General features: G+C 36.8%; 1 protein-coding gene across 1 annotated transcript in view; it reads left to right on the top strand.

Moving 5' to 3' along the window:
- The window catches only part of SAV1 (salvador family WW domain containing protein 1), a 28,609-nt gene that overhangs the window by 773 nt on the left and 9,462 nt on the right, over positions 1 to 18,374 (top strand). Inside the window, exons 2-4 of the mRNA XM_069597890.1 lie at positions 2,023 to 2,466; positions 14,445 to 14,715; positions 18,121 to 18,264. Of these exons, the coding sequence (XP_069453991.1) occupies positions 2,023 to 2,466; positions 14,445 to 14,715; positions 18,121 to 18,264 (859 nt within the window). The remainder of the gene's footprint in view (positions 1 to 2,022; positions 2,467 to 14,444; positions 14,716 to 18,120; positions 18,265 to 18,374) is intronic.

Below are 18,374 nucleotides of genomic sequence, written 5' to 3'. Positions count from 1 at the left end.
CAAAATCCACAGACTTCCCTTCTTGAAACTATGTTGTTGGTTTTGATTACTGGAAGAAAGATATTCTTTAGGAAACAAATTGCTCATCCGCTGGTTCTGTAGGAATTAAAGGGATTACACTGGGGCACGTTTTCCTCTTGTGACGTCTAGATTTGCATTGTGTTTGCAAACACTGTGGGTGTCACTTGCTCTGCTCGTAGTTGTGCGAACGCTTGAGTAGAATTCTTAGTCCAGCTATTGGATGATGACGTCCGGAGGTGAAAGCTGACCGTCGCTATTGTAGCTGCTGTCCAAAAAGCCTCCTCAGTTGTAGATCTCAGGGTTGAAGAGCCAAAATTATATGTGTTTGGCTGTGTTCATGAGAATTTCTTCAAATAAAACCTCCTAGAAATCCGCCAAAGACTCAAAATAATTTCCATCATACTTTGGGGAAAATTACGAAAAAAGTTGTGTGTGTGGTTATAAACATTTTTTAATAGAGTGCATTTCGCTGGCACTTTATCTTCAATTTAAGTATTTGACTCTAATTTTCTTCCTGAATCTTTTACGTTTTTAATTCTTGCTTATGTGTTCAGAACATTTGTGAGGTAAGGAGCAAGTTTTTTGGTGTTCATACTAAATGCTGGGTCCTTTGTGTAAGTTTCCTTCTTGGAAGCTGGTGACTTTGTGACTTAAGCATTACCTCATATTGTAATTGGGAAAGCTTTTCATAGAGGTTCCTGGTAATATTTGCCCAAGATCACACAAAAAGGGGTGGAGAGCATGTTTTCCCATTATAACCACATCATCAACCTTCCAGATTTATCCTTGTATTTGCAATGCTTTCTTACAGAACAGATCAGATGGGTACATCAGTAACCTGAAACTTGATTTTTAAAAACTTTTTTTAATAGTTTATTTTTCATTTACATATTCTCTTAGGATTTTGGCCAAGTTTAGGTTAGCTTGCAGTTAGCTTCAGATAACAGTGTTATTCAACATTCCTTAAAATCATGAAATATGTTTGCCACACCTTTTAGCAAATAACTTTTGATATATAGTATTTTGTTTTAGTTTCATCAAATGTTGAACCTTGTTTATTCGGTTACTAATTTTTGTGTGTTTGGCTTCTGTTGCATATTAATATGCGTGCCCTCTGATACTGTCTACTTAGTGAACTAATAAAATGGTCTCCAGATCCAGTTTTCTTCTTGTTTTAAAGGTGTTTGCTTTCTAACCAGGAATGCTTAAGGTATTTATTTAAGTTTTATATTCAGAAGTACTGTACCCTTAAAGCCATTGCCCTGTTTTCTTCTGTTTTGAATTGTAATTGTTCTTAATTGTTTTGAATTGTAATGGTTTTAGACTTGGCGTTTTTTGTTTGTTTGTTTGTTTGTTTTTGAACTGATTCAACATTTGTGTGTCTCTTTGAAATGAGATTAAAAAAATTTTTTAATTTTCATAGCTTAATTTTTAGTTTTTCCATCTTTTGAGTATTGTACTATTGCTACATAATTCCAAGAGTAGGAATGCCAGGTTAATAATTTTTAAATTTTTTTTTAAGGAATTCGCCTTTACATGTTTGAGAATAGCATTATGATCTGTTTCATTTTTTAAATTGTGTTTTACTTAAAGAAGAGTTTGGGAATGAAGTACAATCTGCAAAACAAACTAATGTTAAATTATGCTGGTAACTGTATTCATTTGTTAGATTGTTTACTATTTTTATACATTTATTCATGAGCATTAATACATATTTTGTAGTTAAACTTACTGATGTTTCATTATATTATGTTTGGTAGTATGCAGAATATGTTTGAATCTGGTAGAGCATACTTATAACACATTCATACAAATTATAAATTCATTTGAGTGGGAATATGGCAATCAGCCTCAATTTAAAATACCCAGATACTTTGCTAAAGTTTCTGATTGTGTTTTCTTAAGTCCATTGAAATTTTTCATTTTGGGGTAAGATGTAAATAAACAACTTTGGAAAAGCATATTACTTACTACTCATTTTATTCTTTTGTTTTATTATAGATCTTATGCCTTCTTTTATCCGGCACGGTCCAACAATTCCAAGACGAACTGATATCTGTCTTCCAGATTCAAGCGCTAATGCCTTTTCAGCTTCTGGAGATGGAATAGTTTCAAGAAACCATAGTTTCCTTAGAACTCCAATTCAAAGAACACCTCATGAAATGATGAGAAGAGAAAGCAACAGATTATCTGCACCTTCTTACCTTGCGAGGAGTCTAGCAGATGTCCCTAGGGAATATGGCTCTTCTCAGTCATTTTTAACAGAAGTTAACTTTGCTCCCGAAAATGGAGACTCTGGTTCCCGATATTATTATTCAGATAATTATTTTGATGGTCAGAGGAGGCGCCCACTTGGAGATCGTGGACATGAAGACTATAGGTATTATGAATACAACCATGATCTCTTCCAAAGAATGCCACAGAATCAGGGGAGGCATGCTTCAGGTAACTTAAAATATAAATATGGCATTAGCTTGTATATTTAGATTTATTAACACTTCATTCAGGTGATGTTGTTTTCTGGATTTTCTTGGAAAGCCAACAGATACTCTTAGAGAACTACTACTCTGTTCTGCTAGTCTTGCTAAACCAGCTTGCAAATAATTACTCACCTGCACTGAGGGAAAGAATTTTATGTCCCTTAACTCATCTATTTAACTTACTTTATAAAAGCTAGGTACATATCTGAAGGCTATCTAGGCAGTAGGAACTTTGAAAACTTAGAGATTTTAATGTCTGTAGTTGGATTGACTCTAGGTTTAGATTTGGTAAATGGGATGGTTAGGATTTCAGAGAAACTGGACTTAAACCTGGGAAAGCAAAGGCAAATAGGAAGAATTGGGCATGGTAGGTGATACCATGGGCAACTGCATCATAGCTTAGCTAGAACTTGCTCTGTTTTGTTTTTAACAGACCTGTTTTTGTAGTTAAATAATTATTTCCCAGGTTTAAAAAGGCTGATTGTCAAATGGTTGATTGTGTGTTGTGTCCTTTTGTTCTTTTTGCAACGGGGAAAAATATTTTCCATATAATTTTTTAAACTCTGCTTTCTGTATTTGCTGACTTTGGGACATAGTACAAGGAGCAGAAGAGAGAGGTAAAATGCACAGTTCAACTTTATTCCTAAAGTACTAGGTTACACTCGGTAAACTGAAGCAAGCTGAAAAATCAAACTTTTTCATCTGATTTTTTTTCCTAGTAAGTTGTAGGCTGTACAGTTTGACAAGATAAAAATGAAAAATATCTGATACATTTACACCTCATTCATTTGGCATTAATGTTTATATGTCTAGTATTTTCCCTTTTGGTATCTGTGTTCTGATACCTTAATTGGGAGAACAAAACCCATATATGCCAAATGATCACAGGTGAGTTAGTTGTTGCACTTTGTGTAAGGGGAGTCAGAAGAGAGATCAGCATAAGCTAGAATGCATAGAGAATCGTTCGTGGAAGAGGTGGGATCTGAACTGTTTTCTTTGAGCTTGGACTTCAGATTGACAGGAGACATAAAAAGGACATTGTAGGTGAAAAATAGTGAAAACAGCAGATACATAAATCCAGGGAACTGTGTAGTTCTGTCTAGTTTGAAGAAATAAGTTGGAATAAGTTTGAATAAGGTGGAAAAGAGATTAGTGATGCAATAGCAGGCTATACAATTTAAACTCAGGTCAAGCAGAAGGCTTTGAAGATTTTACTTTTATGAAAGCAGTGTTTAAATATTAGTTTACTAGTTGTACTTGGAATAGATTGCTAGAGGAAAGAGGACCCCAGGTACCAGTGGTGTTATAGACGAAGTACAAACTTACGATGCATTTGAAGGAAAAATGAGATTTAATTACAAGTTTAGGAGAAAATAAATAACGTAAGTTTTGAAAATTGAAGAATAGTCTGGAAAAGGTGGCAAGAGCAGCTTATTTTGTGAAAGCTGACATTCAAGTCTCATTGGGATACTGAAGAGGAGAGGTTTTCTAGACATAGAAATACTGCAGTGAAAATAGGTGAGTACCTTTCTTGTTTTTAAGGTGCTTCTAGGTTAAAGGATTGACAGTTGCATACTTCAGTGTTTATTTTGGCTATTTCTAATATCCACATTCAGAAAACTAAGTCATGGCATCCAGTCCCATCACTTCATGGCAAATAGATGGGGAAACAATGGAAACAGTGAGTGGAGTGACTTTTATTTTTTGGGGCTCCAAAATCACTGCAGATGGTGACTGTAGGAATGAAATTAAAAGACACTTGCTCCTTGGAAGGAAAGCTATGACCAATCTAGACAGCATATTAAAAAGCAGAGACATTACTTTGCCAACAAAGGTCCGTCTAGTCAAAGCTATGGTTTTTCCACTAGTCATGTTTGGATATGAGAGTTGGACTGTAAAGAAAGCTGAGTGCCGAAGAATTGATGCTTTTGAACTGTGGTGTTGGAAAAGACTCTTGAGCATCCCTTGAACTGCAAAGAGATCCAACCAGTCCATCCTAAAGGAGATCAGTCCTGGGTGTTCATTGGAAGGACTGATGTTGAAGCTTAAACTCCAATACTTTGGCCACCTGATGCAAAGAACTGACTCATTTGAAAAGGCCCTGATGTTGGGAAAGATTGAAGGCAGGAGGAGAATGGGACGACAGAGGATGAGATGGTTGGCATCACTGACTCGATGGACATGAGTTTGAGTAAGCTCCAGGAGTTGTTGATGGACAGGGAGGCCTGGTGTGCTGCAGTCCATGGGATTGCAAAGAGTTAGACACGACTGAGTGACTGAACTGAACTGAATATCGTGTAATTTTTAACCTTAGAAATAGTTTGTTATCCAGTAGGGAGTTTTAAAAATAAAGTTCATTTTTATAAATTTTTTTAAAGTAATACCTGCTTGTTATAAGAAATTTGCAAAATGCAGAAAAGTAAAGGTAAAGCACTCATGATACCTGAGGTTCTTTGTATTTATTTTGTTCATCTTTTTGCATGACATTCTTTTTATTTTTTAAACAGTGTTGTGATTATACCCAATACAGTTTCGTATACCTGCTTTTTAACTTGAATGAGTTTCTTAATGTTAAGCACTATTTATGTGGCATTTCAGTGCCCTGTAATTTTCCATTTGTTGCATGTCTTATGGTTAATATTTTAAATATTTGCACTGGATGTCAGTTGCACCATGATAACTCTTAAGTTGTGTCATGTGAGATCTAGGTCCCTGATCAAGGATTGAACCCTGATCCTCTGCCTTGGGAGTCTTGGCCACTATACCATCAGGGAAGTCCCAGTATTTTGAATGTTAGTGAGGACCTGACCTAGTCTGGGATCATTTGGAAAGGGGAGAAGTGGGATAAATCTGTATTGAATGGCCTTGGCCACTGATGGTTATTGATGGATGAAGGGGAAAAGAAGAGAGTCAGATAGGATTAGCAAAGCACCTGGTTATGTAGGAGGTACTGTAAAAATAGATGATTGAATAAGTGAATGGATCTACAAATTTCAAGTCTGTACTGAAAATAGCTTATAGCAATCAATTTGTCATTAATAAAGATTGTTGTTCACATTTACCTTTCCCATATCTATTTACCTTTCCTATATATATTTATGTTGCACACATCACTGATAGCTCATGACACTTTTATGCCTAAAGTGTGAAGAAATTAATGATACCAAGTTAAAATCTGTTACCAATTTAAAATATTTTAAAATACTGAAAAGTGTTGAGTAAATACTGTAAAGACTAAATTTCTACTGATCCCATCTTAGGATCCTTCTTATGCAATCTGATACGGTTCTTATCATTTTAATGACGGACTTTAAAACAACTTTTCCCAATTATATTTTAGAAATAAATAAAAGTTAATTGGATATTTTTTCAAATTAAATAGTTATTAAAAAAAGATTTGTATTAATTGCAGCAGTGGCACATGCTTAAGAAATTTCACTTAAACATTAATTTATACCAGGGCAATAAGATTAATATTATACCTTTCAGAGATAAAAATGGTACTACTTTGCAGGAGTCTCTTAAGTGGCAGGGGAGGATTAATAACCAATTATTAACCAAATAGAAAAGCCTAATAGCTGTCTTTTCCAGAGGGGAAAAAGTCTGAATATGAGACAGTAGCTGGAAATTTTTTGAATTCATCTTGAAACTTACTGTATTTTCATATGCTGGAGAGAGTTCAAGAAATTTGAATGAATGGAAAGGAGAAAGTAAGTTTGTGGGAGAGTAAGGATGTGTTCTAGACAGGTTTATTTTCACAGGTGTTAAATTGTGGTTGCTGTTACTAATGTAATAAGTGTAAACAAGGTATGGAAGAGGAGTTCTGTGACGTGACCATCTGAGCCACCATGGAAGCCCTGAGAGTAGTAATTCCTGCCCATTAGTTATTAAACTTTTAGGAAACACCTTGTCTCAAGGGTTCATTTCATCTTATTGTAGTTAGCAGAAGTACAGAGAAACAAGTTGTATAATATCTTAAAGGGCTTTAGGGCCAGGATGTTCTACATTTAGCTGTGAAATTTGACCTTTAACATTTTGGCCTACATACCAGTCAGGCAGTTACTGTATGTGCCAAAGAAAGAAATTCTGCTGTTAACAGGAAGTCTTTAGTTGGAATACTAAAGGCAAATTGAATTCCTTTGTTTTGTGCCTAAATAATTTAGTTTTATGCAATTTTAAGTATCAAACTTTTAAATATTATTTTTAAAGACAGCTAAAGAAATCAAGTTATAAACATCCAATTAAAAAGGTCCAGGCTTTACCAAACAAAATACTGGAGTTGTGTTTACTCCAGGAAATGCATAATTATTAGTTAACCCTAATCTTCTTTTGAGGATGTGGTAATAATCCTTAGGGGCACAGTTTTAGTTATTTGGAGAGGAGGAAAAAGGCAGTTGGCTTTGTTTAATCCATATAATTTCTTATCAACATCTTGATTATAACATGGGATGTAATGTTTAGTATTATCTTGGAGCTCATAACCTTCATTAGGATTCCAGATTCCATTTTTTGTAATCACTTTAGCATTGCTGCTGCTACTAAGTCACTTCAGTTGTGTCTGACTCTATGTGACCCCATAGACGGCAGCCCGCCAGGCTCCCCCTTCCCTGGGATTCTCCAGGCAAGAACACTGGAGTGGGCTGCCATTTCCTTCTGCAATGCATGAAAGTGAAAGTGAAGTCGCTCAGTCTGTCCGATTCTTCTGCAGCCTACCAGGCTCCTCCATCTATGGGATTTTACAGGCAAGAGTACTGGAATGGGGTGCCATTGCCTTCTCCGACTTTAGCATTAGGAAGCTAGAATTTTTGAGCTTGTCTGTAAGGGCAGATCTTTTAGATATCTGCCCAGTTGTGTGACATTAAGTTCTTTGGAGGGATATCTAGTGAAAGCTTTGTGGAGAGACGAAGTAATAATTTATCTGTGTCTTTGGGAAATTATGTATTTAGCTTATTCATGTTTTAGTTTATATAAATGGAAGGTGCTTGTGCAATTAATTCCTATGAATAAAAATTAAAGATTATGAATTCACTTTTTTCTCAGACTAATTGAAATTATGGAGAACTATTTTTTTTTTCTTATAGCTCAGAAACAAGTTCAGAATTACAGATTACATTTTCTTTTACTAGCGACAGTCATATTTTTCTTTGAAGAATTACGGTTGATCTTTTGTGGTATGGTTATGTGGTAGGTAACAGATTTGTCATTTGACCTAATACCATCTGTATGGCCTTTGGTAACGTAACTTACTTGAACCTTCGTTTCCTTATCTGTAAGTTGATAATCATACCTCTGCCTCAGAGAGCTGATTGAGTTTGAAATAGTACATATGGAAAAGGCGAGGGACAGAGTAGACATTCATAATCGGTAGTTCATGTTTTTGGTAAGAATGTTATATGCTCTTCTATGCTTTTTCCAGATTTGGCATATTTGGTTATCGAAGTTTCAGCCTTCTCGCTGAATTTAAGAGTAGAGGTCTGGTATGTTAGAGCTTGAAATAGCTTTTTTTAAAAATGTCTGGTAGACTTATTACTAAGATCCAGGGGATCTTTTTGAAGATCCCCTGGAGAAGGAAATGGCAACCCACTCTAGTATTCTTGCCTGAAAAATCCCATGAACACAGGAGACTGGTGGGCTACAATTCAAGGGTTACAAAGTCTGGACATGACTGAGTGACTAAGCAGACTTATTACAGATTTCCAGGTGGCTCAGTGGTTAAGAATCTGCCTGCCAGTGCATGAGATGCAGGAGACATGGGTTTAATCCCTGGGTCAGATCCCCTGGAGTAGAAAATGGCAACCCACTCCAGTATTCTTGCCTGAAAAATCCCATGGACAGAGGAGCCTGGCAGGCTACAGTCCATGGGGTCACAAAGACTTGGATGCAACTGAGCACAGGCACAGAGCTACAGATATTACTGATAACGTTTTATGTTGTATTTAGGTGCTGTCCAGTCCTTTCGTACTGTACATTCATCTCCCAATAGGTTTTATAGAATTATGCAAACAATAGTTTGAAAAAACTTAAGTGCATATGGCAGCTTCAGAAAGTAGTAGTGGGGGTTTGTCATGAAACTAAAACTGTTTATAGATAGCTCCTAAAAGGTTAGGAATGATGGTTTCACATGGTATTGGTAAAGCTGATGAGCCTCTTTGGGACTTTATGGACTTCGTGGCTCCCTTATCAACCTGTCAATTTAGTTCCTGGATACAAGAAGTTTTATAGGGAGGTTTTTGTGTTTCTTCTAAATATGAATTTCAAGTTTATCATAGTTTAAAATCTGGTTTTTGGTACCTACTGTTGTTTACATGTAACAGTGCATGTGTTTCTAGATTTAGGCAAATTCAGTATATAGAAATTAGGATTGACTGAATTAAAAAAACTGTCAGACTTTAATACTCTCTAAGTCTGTATGGTTTTTAATTACTATAATAGCTATTGGTTTTTAATGCATCATTTAGAAATCTATTTATATAGTTCTCTATATATAATATGTTATATATACATATTATATAGTTCCATGGGGACCTCTTTTGGGTCATAATGTTATGATTCTTATCAATAACTCAATTTGAATACATTGAATTAACTTTGTTGTTGTTAAGTCACTAAGTTGTGTCCCACTCTTTTATGACCCCATGAACTGCAGCATTCTAGGCTTCCCTGTCCTTCATTATCTCTTGGCGTTTGCTCAAACTCATGTCCATTATGTTGATGATGCCATCCAACCATCTCATCCTCTATCACCCCTTTTTCCTCCTGCCCTCAGTCTTTCCCAGCATCAGGGCCTTTTCCAATGAGTCTATAATTCTTTCTAAAAATTGCCATCCTTGGTTGTGACTAGTACTACAACATCTTTAGTGATGGAAATTTGTGAAAGTGTAAAGCTATTGCATGCTTAAACAGCATGATTGTAGATATTTCCTATGTGCATGCATGTCTTTACTACGTTGGCTTATTTGTTTTCTGTTTAAATATTTTCTCTCTAAGTACTGAACTTGCTTAAGCTACACTTACTAAATGTCCAATTGGAAATGGCAGAAGCCAAAGTCAGCTTCACCAGAAGGCTTGTTAGCTTTGTTTTGCCTTATAGTCACCATATGTTTTAGAAATATATGACTTTCTTCCCAAAGGGTACTCAGCAAGAGTGATTTTGTTTTCTTTCTTGCATTTTCATAGGCGATGTTATGTATTCTGTTGCATCAGATCCAGAGACACATAATGACTGATTTCTCTTTTTGTGATGTTAGAATTGATCATGGGATCAGATGCCATCCCAGTTCATCCATCATGATATTCTCTGTCAGCTTTTCATCTAGTGATTTGGAAGCCATTATTGATTATTGGCTAGATCCATATTTCATTAGCTGTTGCAAGTAGTGATATTCTAATGTTGTCATTTCTTTATTAGTTGGAATTCTGTAAAGAAGACTTTCATAATGAAGAACTTTTCTTAATTATTTGGTTTCCTTTGTTAGTATTTTGGGTATTCATATAAGACAGGATATATGCTGGACCTTTCCCTTTACTTACTGTTTTTCAGAATAATTGCCTAACTGCCTCCAGAGGTAACCAATAAGTTTTTCTTTTTAGTGTCTTCATGAATCAAGGATTTTTAAGAAATGACACGTTTTACTTGAGTTTCACGGGTTTTCTCATTAGTGCTCATTTTCTGTCACAGGACCCAGTGCAGAGTACCCATCACATTTAGTTGTCATGTCTCCGTAATGTTCTTTGGTCTAGAACAACTTCCTAGTCTTTTCTTGTTCTTCAGGACCTTGACAAGTTTTGAGAAATACTTGTCAGATGTTTTTGTAGACTGTCTCGATTTGCATTTTGTCTGATGTTTTTCTCATGATTAGACTGGGCGTATTGGTTTATGAAAAGAATACCAGAGGTGAAGTGTCTTCATCATATCGTATAAAGGAGATACATGATCTCTTTATGACATTATTGGTGATGTTAACCTTAAGCACTTGGTTAAGAGTTGCCAGGTTTCTTACTCTAACGAACACTACATGTTTTTTCTTCCATTTTTTGTCTTCATCATTCTTTCCCTAAGCACATCTGATATCTTTTTTTTTTTTAACATCTGTTTTTTGGGGGCTCTTGTTTTTCTTCTTTTTGCTCGTCCTTCAGGGAGGTGATTGCTTCATTCATTTTTCAATTTATGGCAGTGGCAGAATATATAATTTCATTTTTTTCTCTGCTTTGGGTCAACATTTTTTTGACTGTTCTTTTTAATCAGTTTTGCGCCTTTTTGCCTCTTCAATTTTTCTTATAGAAATTTGATGTTATGCTGTCCTTATTATATGTTATTGAACAATTTGGGTTTTTCTCTGCCAATTATTTGAAGTTGGCTGCTGTAGTTGCTAGAGAGGTTAAAAAAAAAAGGGATTGAGTAGGGAAAAGGAAAAGTTACCAGGCTAGTGTGTTGGGCTAAGTAGTTTTTCATAGTACTCTGTTCTTATTTCCACTTCTTTCTTTACTGTTCTTCTACCCCATCTGCTTTTGGCAGTCTTGGTATATATATATTAGATCTAGGGATTTTACCTCTTTTTTTTTTTTTTGAAATACAGTTGATTTACAATATTGTGTTGATTTCAGGAGTATAGCATAGTAATTTGTTTTTTGCAATTGTGTTCCATTATAGGTTATTACAAGATCCTGGGTATGACTCCTGTTGTTATTGTTGTTGTTTAGCCACTAAGTCATGTCTGACTCTCTTGTGACCCTTAGACTGTAGCCCTTCAGGCTTCTCTGTCCATGGGATTTCCCAGGCAAGAATTCCTGGAGTGAATTGCCATTTCCTTCTCCAGGGGATCTTCCCAATCCAGGAACTGAACCCATGTCTCCTGCATTGGCAGGCGGATTCTTTACCACTGAGCCATAATTTGCTGTGCTATATATAGTAAATCCTTCTTGCTCGTCTATTTTATGTATAATAATTTGTGTCTGTTAATCCCCTACTCCTAATTTTTCCCTCCTCTCCCTTTTTGGTAAACATAAGTTTGTTTCCTATGTTTGTGGGTCTGTTTCGGTTTTTGTGTGTAGATTGATTTGTATTATTTTTTAGATTCCACAAATAAATGACATCATATAGTATTTGTCTTTCTCTTTCTGACTGACTTCGCTAAGCATAGTATTCTCTAGGTCCATCCATGTGTTGCTATAATTGGAAATATTTCATTCTTTTTTGGGTTAAATAGCATTCCATTGTGTGTGTTTTATACATGTATACACGCCTTATGCATGTACACATATATATGTATACACACACACACCATATCTTTTTAAGCCAGTTGTCTTTTGATGGACGCTTGGGTTGCTTCCATGTTGAGTATTATAAATAGTGCTGCTATGAACATTGTGGTGCTTGTATCTTTTCCAGTTAGAGTTTTCCTCTTTTCCAGGTATATGCCCAGGAATGGGATTACTGGATCATATGGCAACTATATTTTTATTTTTTTAAGGTACTTCCATACTGTTTTCCTTAGTGGCTGCGTCAGTTTACAGTCCCAGCAGCGTAAGAGAGTTAGTTCCCTTTTCTCCACATACTTTCCAGCACTTACTGTTTATGGACTTCAAAATGATGATTCTGGCCAGTGTGAATTGATACCTCATTGTACTTTTGATTTGCATTTCTCTAATAATGCCGAAGAATTGATGCTTTTGAACTGTGGTGTTGGAAAAGACTCTTGAGAGTCCCTTGGACTGCAAGGAGATCCAACCAGTCCATTCTGAAGGAGATCAGCCCTGGAATTTCTTTGGAAGGAATGATGCTAAAGCTGAAACTCCAGTACTTTGGCCACCTCATGCGAAGAGTTGACTCATTGGAAAAGACCCTGATGCTGGGAGGGATTGGGGGCAGGAGGAGAAGGGGACGACAGGATGAGGTGGCTGGATGGCATCACTGACTCGATGGATGTGGGTCTGAGTGAACTCTTGGAGTTGGTGATGGACAGGCCTGACATGCTGTGATTCATGGGGTTGCAAAGGGTCGGACACGACTGAGCGACTGAACTGAACAATTAGCGATATTGAGCATCTTTTCATGTGCCTGTTGGCCATCTGAATGTCTTTTTGGAGAAATGTCTATTTAGGTCTTCTGTCCATTTTTTGGTTGGGTGGGTTGTTTTAATACCGAGTTGTATCCGTTGTTCATATGTTTTGGATATTAACCCCTTGTTGATTGCAGCATTTGCAAATATTTTCTGTTCTGTGGGGTTATTTTCATTGTGTTCATGATTTCCTTTGCTGTGCAAAAAGCTTTCAAGTTTGATCAGGTCCCATTTATTTTTGCTTTTATTTTTATTTTTTTTGGCTTTAGGAGACTGAGCTAAGAAAATACTGCTACAATTTGTGTTGAAGAATGTATTGCCTATTTTATCTCCTGGGAGTTATAGTGTTACATGCGAAACTGATGGTGGGTGAGGCTGGTCCTGAGGCTAGTACCAGCCCACTGGTGGCTGGAGCCAGGTTCTGATGCTGCTGCTGGGGATTCCAGGACTAGTGCTTGTATACTGGTGTGTGGGCCTAAGTCCTAGACCCTCTGGTGGACAGAGATGTGTCATGGCGAGACTCAGGGCACAAGAGGCCTGCTGGTGAGTGGGGCTGTGCCCCAGCTGGGCTACTTGCTTGACTTGGCCTGAGGTGTCCCAGTACTGGTGCCCATAGACTGGTGGGCATGGCCAGGTCCTTTTGCTAATAAGTTAAAAGGAAGATTCCAAAATGACACTTGCCAGCACCAGTGGCCTTGAGATAGAACAAACTCCTGAAACATCTGCCACAAGTGTCTGTGTCCCCAGTTTCCTCCTGCCTCTCTGGGAGGTTCTCCAAAATTAGCTGGTGGGTCTGACCCATGCTCCTTTCAAATTATTGCTTCTGTCCTGGGTCCCAGAGGGTGTGAGATTTTGTGTGCACCATTTAAGAGTAGAGTCTTTATTTCTTACAGCCCACTGGTTCACCTGAAAGAGAGCACTGCTGGCCTACAAAGCCAGAAGTTCTGGGGACTTGTCTTCCTGGTGAGGAAGCCCAATGTGGGATTCAGATCTCTTGCCCCTTGGGGAGAATCTCTACAGTTACAGTTATTCTCCTGTTTGTGGGTTGCTCACCTGGGGGTAAGGATTTGACTATTTTGCATTTCCACCTTTCCTTCCCATCTTGTTGTGGTTCCTTCTTTATATTTTTAGTTGTAGAAGATCTTTTCTGCTGGATTCTGGTTGTTCTCATCAGTAGTTGCTCTGTAAATATTAGTTGTATTTTTGGTGTGCCCATGGGAGATGAGTTCAGCGTCTCCCCGCTCCACCATCTTGACCACATCCATTTCATTTCTTTCATCAGTGTTTTGTAGTTGTCAGCGTACAGAGCAATTTTTTGTTAGATTGATATGTAAATATTTAAAGTTTTGGAGCTATTACAAGTGGTATAATTTATTTTCTGTTATTAATATAGAAATATTTAATTGATTTTGTATGTTTACCTTATACTTGGTAAAATTCCTTAATAGTTTTATGGTACATACAGATTATTATTTTTTAGCCATACTATTTTTAAGAAATTACAAACTAGGAATAGTTTTACAAGTTCATTTTTGCTGTTTTAGATGAAATGTCAAATCTTAACTCTTGAATGAGATGAATTTTTCTTTTCCTCACTTTCCTTTAGCAGTATACATGCTTAATTAGCTTTATTAGTAATTAAATGTTTGTATGGTCTGGTGATGGAAGCATCAACCAAAAGAGCCTAATTACATAGATTGTAGTTTTTTTTCTCCTTTTGTAATTAAATAACAGTAACATTGACTAGTTTTAAGAAAAATTTTATTTGTAACAGTAAAAATCATGGTTTTTAATGGGAGAGTATAATTTGGATAGTTTGGAGTTTTTCATATGGTGTATCTTTTAGCTATAATCATTGTTCTGTCTCTTCTCTTTTTCTTCTCAGGTATTGGGAGAGTTGCTGCTACATCATTAGGAAATTTAGCTAACCATGGTTCTGAAGATTTACCCCTTCCTCCTGGCTGGTCTGTGGACTGGACAATGAGAGGGAGGAAATATTACATAGATCACAACACAAATACAACTCACTGGAGCCATCCTCTTGAGCGAGAAGGACTTCCTCCAGGATGGGAACGAGTTGAGTCATCAGAATTTGGAACCTATTATGTAGATCACACAAATAAAAAGGCTCAATATAGGCATCCTTGTGCTCCAAGGTAGAGTATTGACTATTTTAACCCTTTTTGGAGATTGTCTAATGTTAGATTTTGAACTTACATTTTCATCAAAGAGAAAGGTGTCCTGATGTTTGATTTAAAACTTTATCTTTCACAGCTTCTGGATTTATGTTTAGTAATGAATGACTTTAATAATTTAAAAACTTTTAAAATAAACCTCAAAAACAGGATCAATATTCTTATGATTAGGTTCTGTTTTAATATGCCAGAATGTTTTTATTAAAGATACCCAGAGATTGAAATAAATAAAATACTCATCTTTTTACATTTAAATTTCTTTAAAAGTACAGACCTACCTTTGAATGTATAGAATATACTTTTGAATTATAATGATGTCTTGTTGTTTATTCAGTTTACAGATATTTTATGTTCTGTTTGTTAACTGTTGCCAGGTAAGAAAGCAAAAATTGAAACTATACAGAACATCTCAGATCTGTTTGATAAATATAGCCAGTGATCTTTTGGGTTATTCTGACTGATGCTGGCCTATCCGTAGATATCATTGATAGCCAGACTTCTAGCCTTTGAATTCTGTAGCCAGTTGTCAGATATGGCTGTTGAGCACTTGAAATATGATTAATGCAAGTTGAAATGCATTATACATGTAAATTACAGACTGGATTTCAAAGTACATAAAATGTTTAGTAATGACATTGTAAATGTTTGCAGTTAACGACATTGAGCTCTTAAGAACTGAGCCGTAAAATTAAAAATGGGTAGAATATCATCAGCATGTTGATAGCTGTTGCTTAGTATCATTTAGCATAGCACAGATGTTTGGTTAGAGCATACTTTTGCATTTTTTAGAACCATTATAATTATTTTGAAAATAACATTTTAATATTATCACCCAGAAAACTAAGCTTTCTCATTATTGTGTTGTTTTAATCATTTTACATGTTTGGATTTATTAATTTAACTTTGAAAAGCAGGTTTTTCCCAGTGATTCCATTTAGTGGCACTCATTCAGTGTTTATTGAACAAGTGAAGTTGTTGTCCCTTCAGAAGAGCCAGATTCACCACTCTGCATTCGCTGGGCTCTGTCCCCTCTGTCTGCTCTCCCCACCTTCTGAGGCAGGCTGCTGCTACTCCCCTTGGCTTCCATTTTCAGGCCTGTGACATGGGGATGATTTGTCAGTCGTCCCTCCCACCTGATCACAATTCCTACCCAAGGGCAGGGATGAGTCCCACTTATTTACTGCTGTGTCTCCAGCACCAAACACAGAAATTCACACAGGTAGATGTTTGTTGAATGAATAAGTGATAGAAAATGACAGAAATGCTCCCCCTTCCCTGCCAAAAACAAAAAGACAGCAAAATGTGGTTACAGTTTGATGTTACCGAATGGCAGACTTTCTGGTCCATAGAAAAGTTTGAGTGTATAGTGAGCTTAGTTTTCTGTTTGTCATCATTAATCTTATATTGTAGAATTTAATAGTTTACAAAGCAGTTTTACAGTTTGCCTTTCTCAGCAGCTCTGTAGACTTCAAAAAAGAGAGTAAACATCTTTAATCTCAGGTAGGTAGTATTAGTAGCTATTTGATTGTCTGTATTATGCTAATCCTTATACATAACTCTTTATTATACTAGGCCATTTAATCCTTAGAACAGTCATCTGTGGTATGAATTTATTCCAGTTTTACAAATCAGGAGGCTAAAGTTTAGAGAAGAGAAGCAGTATTCGTCTACATTCATACAACTTGTAACTTCAAAGCCTCAGTTCTTTCCCACTTATGTTCTTTCCTGTCCAACTGTGCTATCAAGGAATATTTTACTTTGCACCCATTTATGAAAGAGTTGAAGATAAAATTCAGTACCATTTGCACATTGATCTTTAAATTGTTGCTGCTAAGTCGCTTCAGTCGTGTCCAACTCTGTGCGACCCCATAGGCGGCAGTCCACCGGGCTCCCCCGTCCCTGGGATTCTCCAGGCAAGAACACTGGAGTGGGTTGCCATTACTACAGTGTAATCCAATACTTACACTTGAGTCCTAGTTTAGTACTGGAATGACCTTTTCTGATATACACATAAACGTTTATGTTTGGAAGTAGGCTCTTCAGTTTTGTCTCCAAGTCTGGAATAGGCCTGTTTGCTCTCTCAGAATTCAGTCTTTCACCTTCAAGTGGTTCCTTGAACCTTCAAGCTTTCCTTAGCATTTTCCTATGAACAGCTCTCACCCCACCTTGCTGTTTTCCCTCCTTCCCCCAGCAAATATAGGCTGTTAGAAATAATTGAAAATGTGGCCTTTTTTTATTTTAAAGTCTCTGATTTAAAACAGGCTCTAATCAGCTCTAACTCCCTGTGCTCTTGTAAGGTTGTAAAAGTGGAAAGGAAGTGGTATAGTTAGGTGGATAGTTCAAGCACAGTATTCATTACTATTTTAACATCTATTCCATACCCCCTTTCAACTTAAAGGAGAAAGAAAATATCCATTCTTACTTTGAGAAAAATTATCACCTTTCCCAATATAAATTTATAGCTAATTGCTTAGTTATTTATTACTAAAATTTATGAATCTAGTTTTAAGCCTCCTTATAAAGGTTATAACTTAGCCCTGAATTTTTTTATAGCCTCCTTTGAAGTTGCCCTTGAAAAGAATAACTATCAGCCAGAAGAAACCTCTTAAAAATATATAAAGATTAGCTTCAGTTCAGTTTAGTCACTCAGTTGTGTCCGACTGTTTGAGACCCCGTGAACTGCAGCATGCCAGGCCTCCCTGTCCATCACCAACTCCCGGAGTTCACACAAACTCCTGTCCATCGAGTCGGTGATGCCATCCAGCCATCTCATCCTCTGTCGTCCCCTTCTCCTCCTGCCCCCAATCCCTCCCAGCATCAGAGTCTTTTCCAATGAATCAACTCTTCGCATGAGGTGGCCAAAATATTGGAGTTTCAGCTTTAGCATTAGTCCTTCCAAAGAACACCCAGGACCAATCTCCTTTAGAATGGACTGGTTGGATCTCCTTGCAGTCCAAGGGACTCTCAAGAGTCTTCTCCAACACCACAGTTCAAAAGCATCAATTCTTCGGCGCTCAGCCTTCTTCACAGTCCAACTTTCACATCCATACATGACCACTGGAAAAACCATAGCCTTGACTAGATGGACCTTTGTTGACAGAGTAATGTCTCTGCTTTTGAATATGCTATCTAGGTTGGTCGTAACTTTCCTTCCAAGGAGTAAGCATCTTTTAATTTCTCTATATATCACTAATGACCTATAAGTTTCCAAGAGAAGGTGAATTTTACTTCCCCTATGTATAGTTAAAAAAAAAAAAGGTGGTAGAAGTTTGGGCAAGAGGCACTTTGAAAAACAAATAGTATTCTTAATACTTCTTGTTTTATTTAGGGCCATTATCCTAATGAACGTTGATTCTGTTTTCTTAGTGTACCTCGGTATGATCAACCTCCTCCTGTTACATACCAGCCACAGCAAACCGAAAGAAATCAGTCCCTTCTGGTACCTGCAAATCCTTATCATACTGCAGAAATTCCTGACTGGCTTCAGGTTTATGCTCGAGCCCCTGTGAAGTAAGTGAATTTACAGCACAGGTTTTTGTTGTGGGGTGAGTGGAAGGCTGGGGGAGTCTCTGGGCTGCTTAAACCATACAGCACTGTGTTTTTTTCTCAGTGATATTGGG

Source organism: Ovis canadensis, chromosome 7 (assembly GCF_042477335.2).
Source record: "Ovis canadensis isolate MfBH-ARS-UI-01 breed Bighorn chromosome 7, ARS-UI_OviCan_v2, whole genome shotgun sequence".
Lineage (NCBI taxonomy): Eukaryota > Metazoa > Chordata > Mammalia > Artiodactyla > Bovidae > Ovis > Ovis canadensis.
Note: the sequence above shows the minus strand (reverse complement) of the source record. Positions and strands in the feature narration are given on the sequence as shown.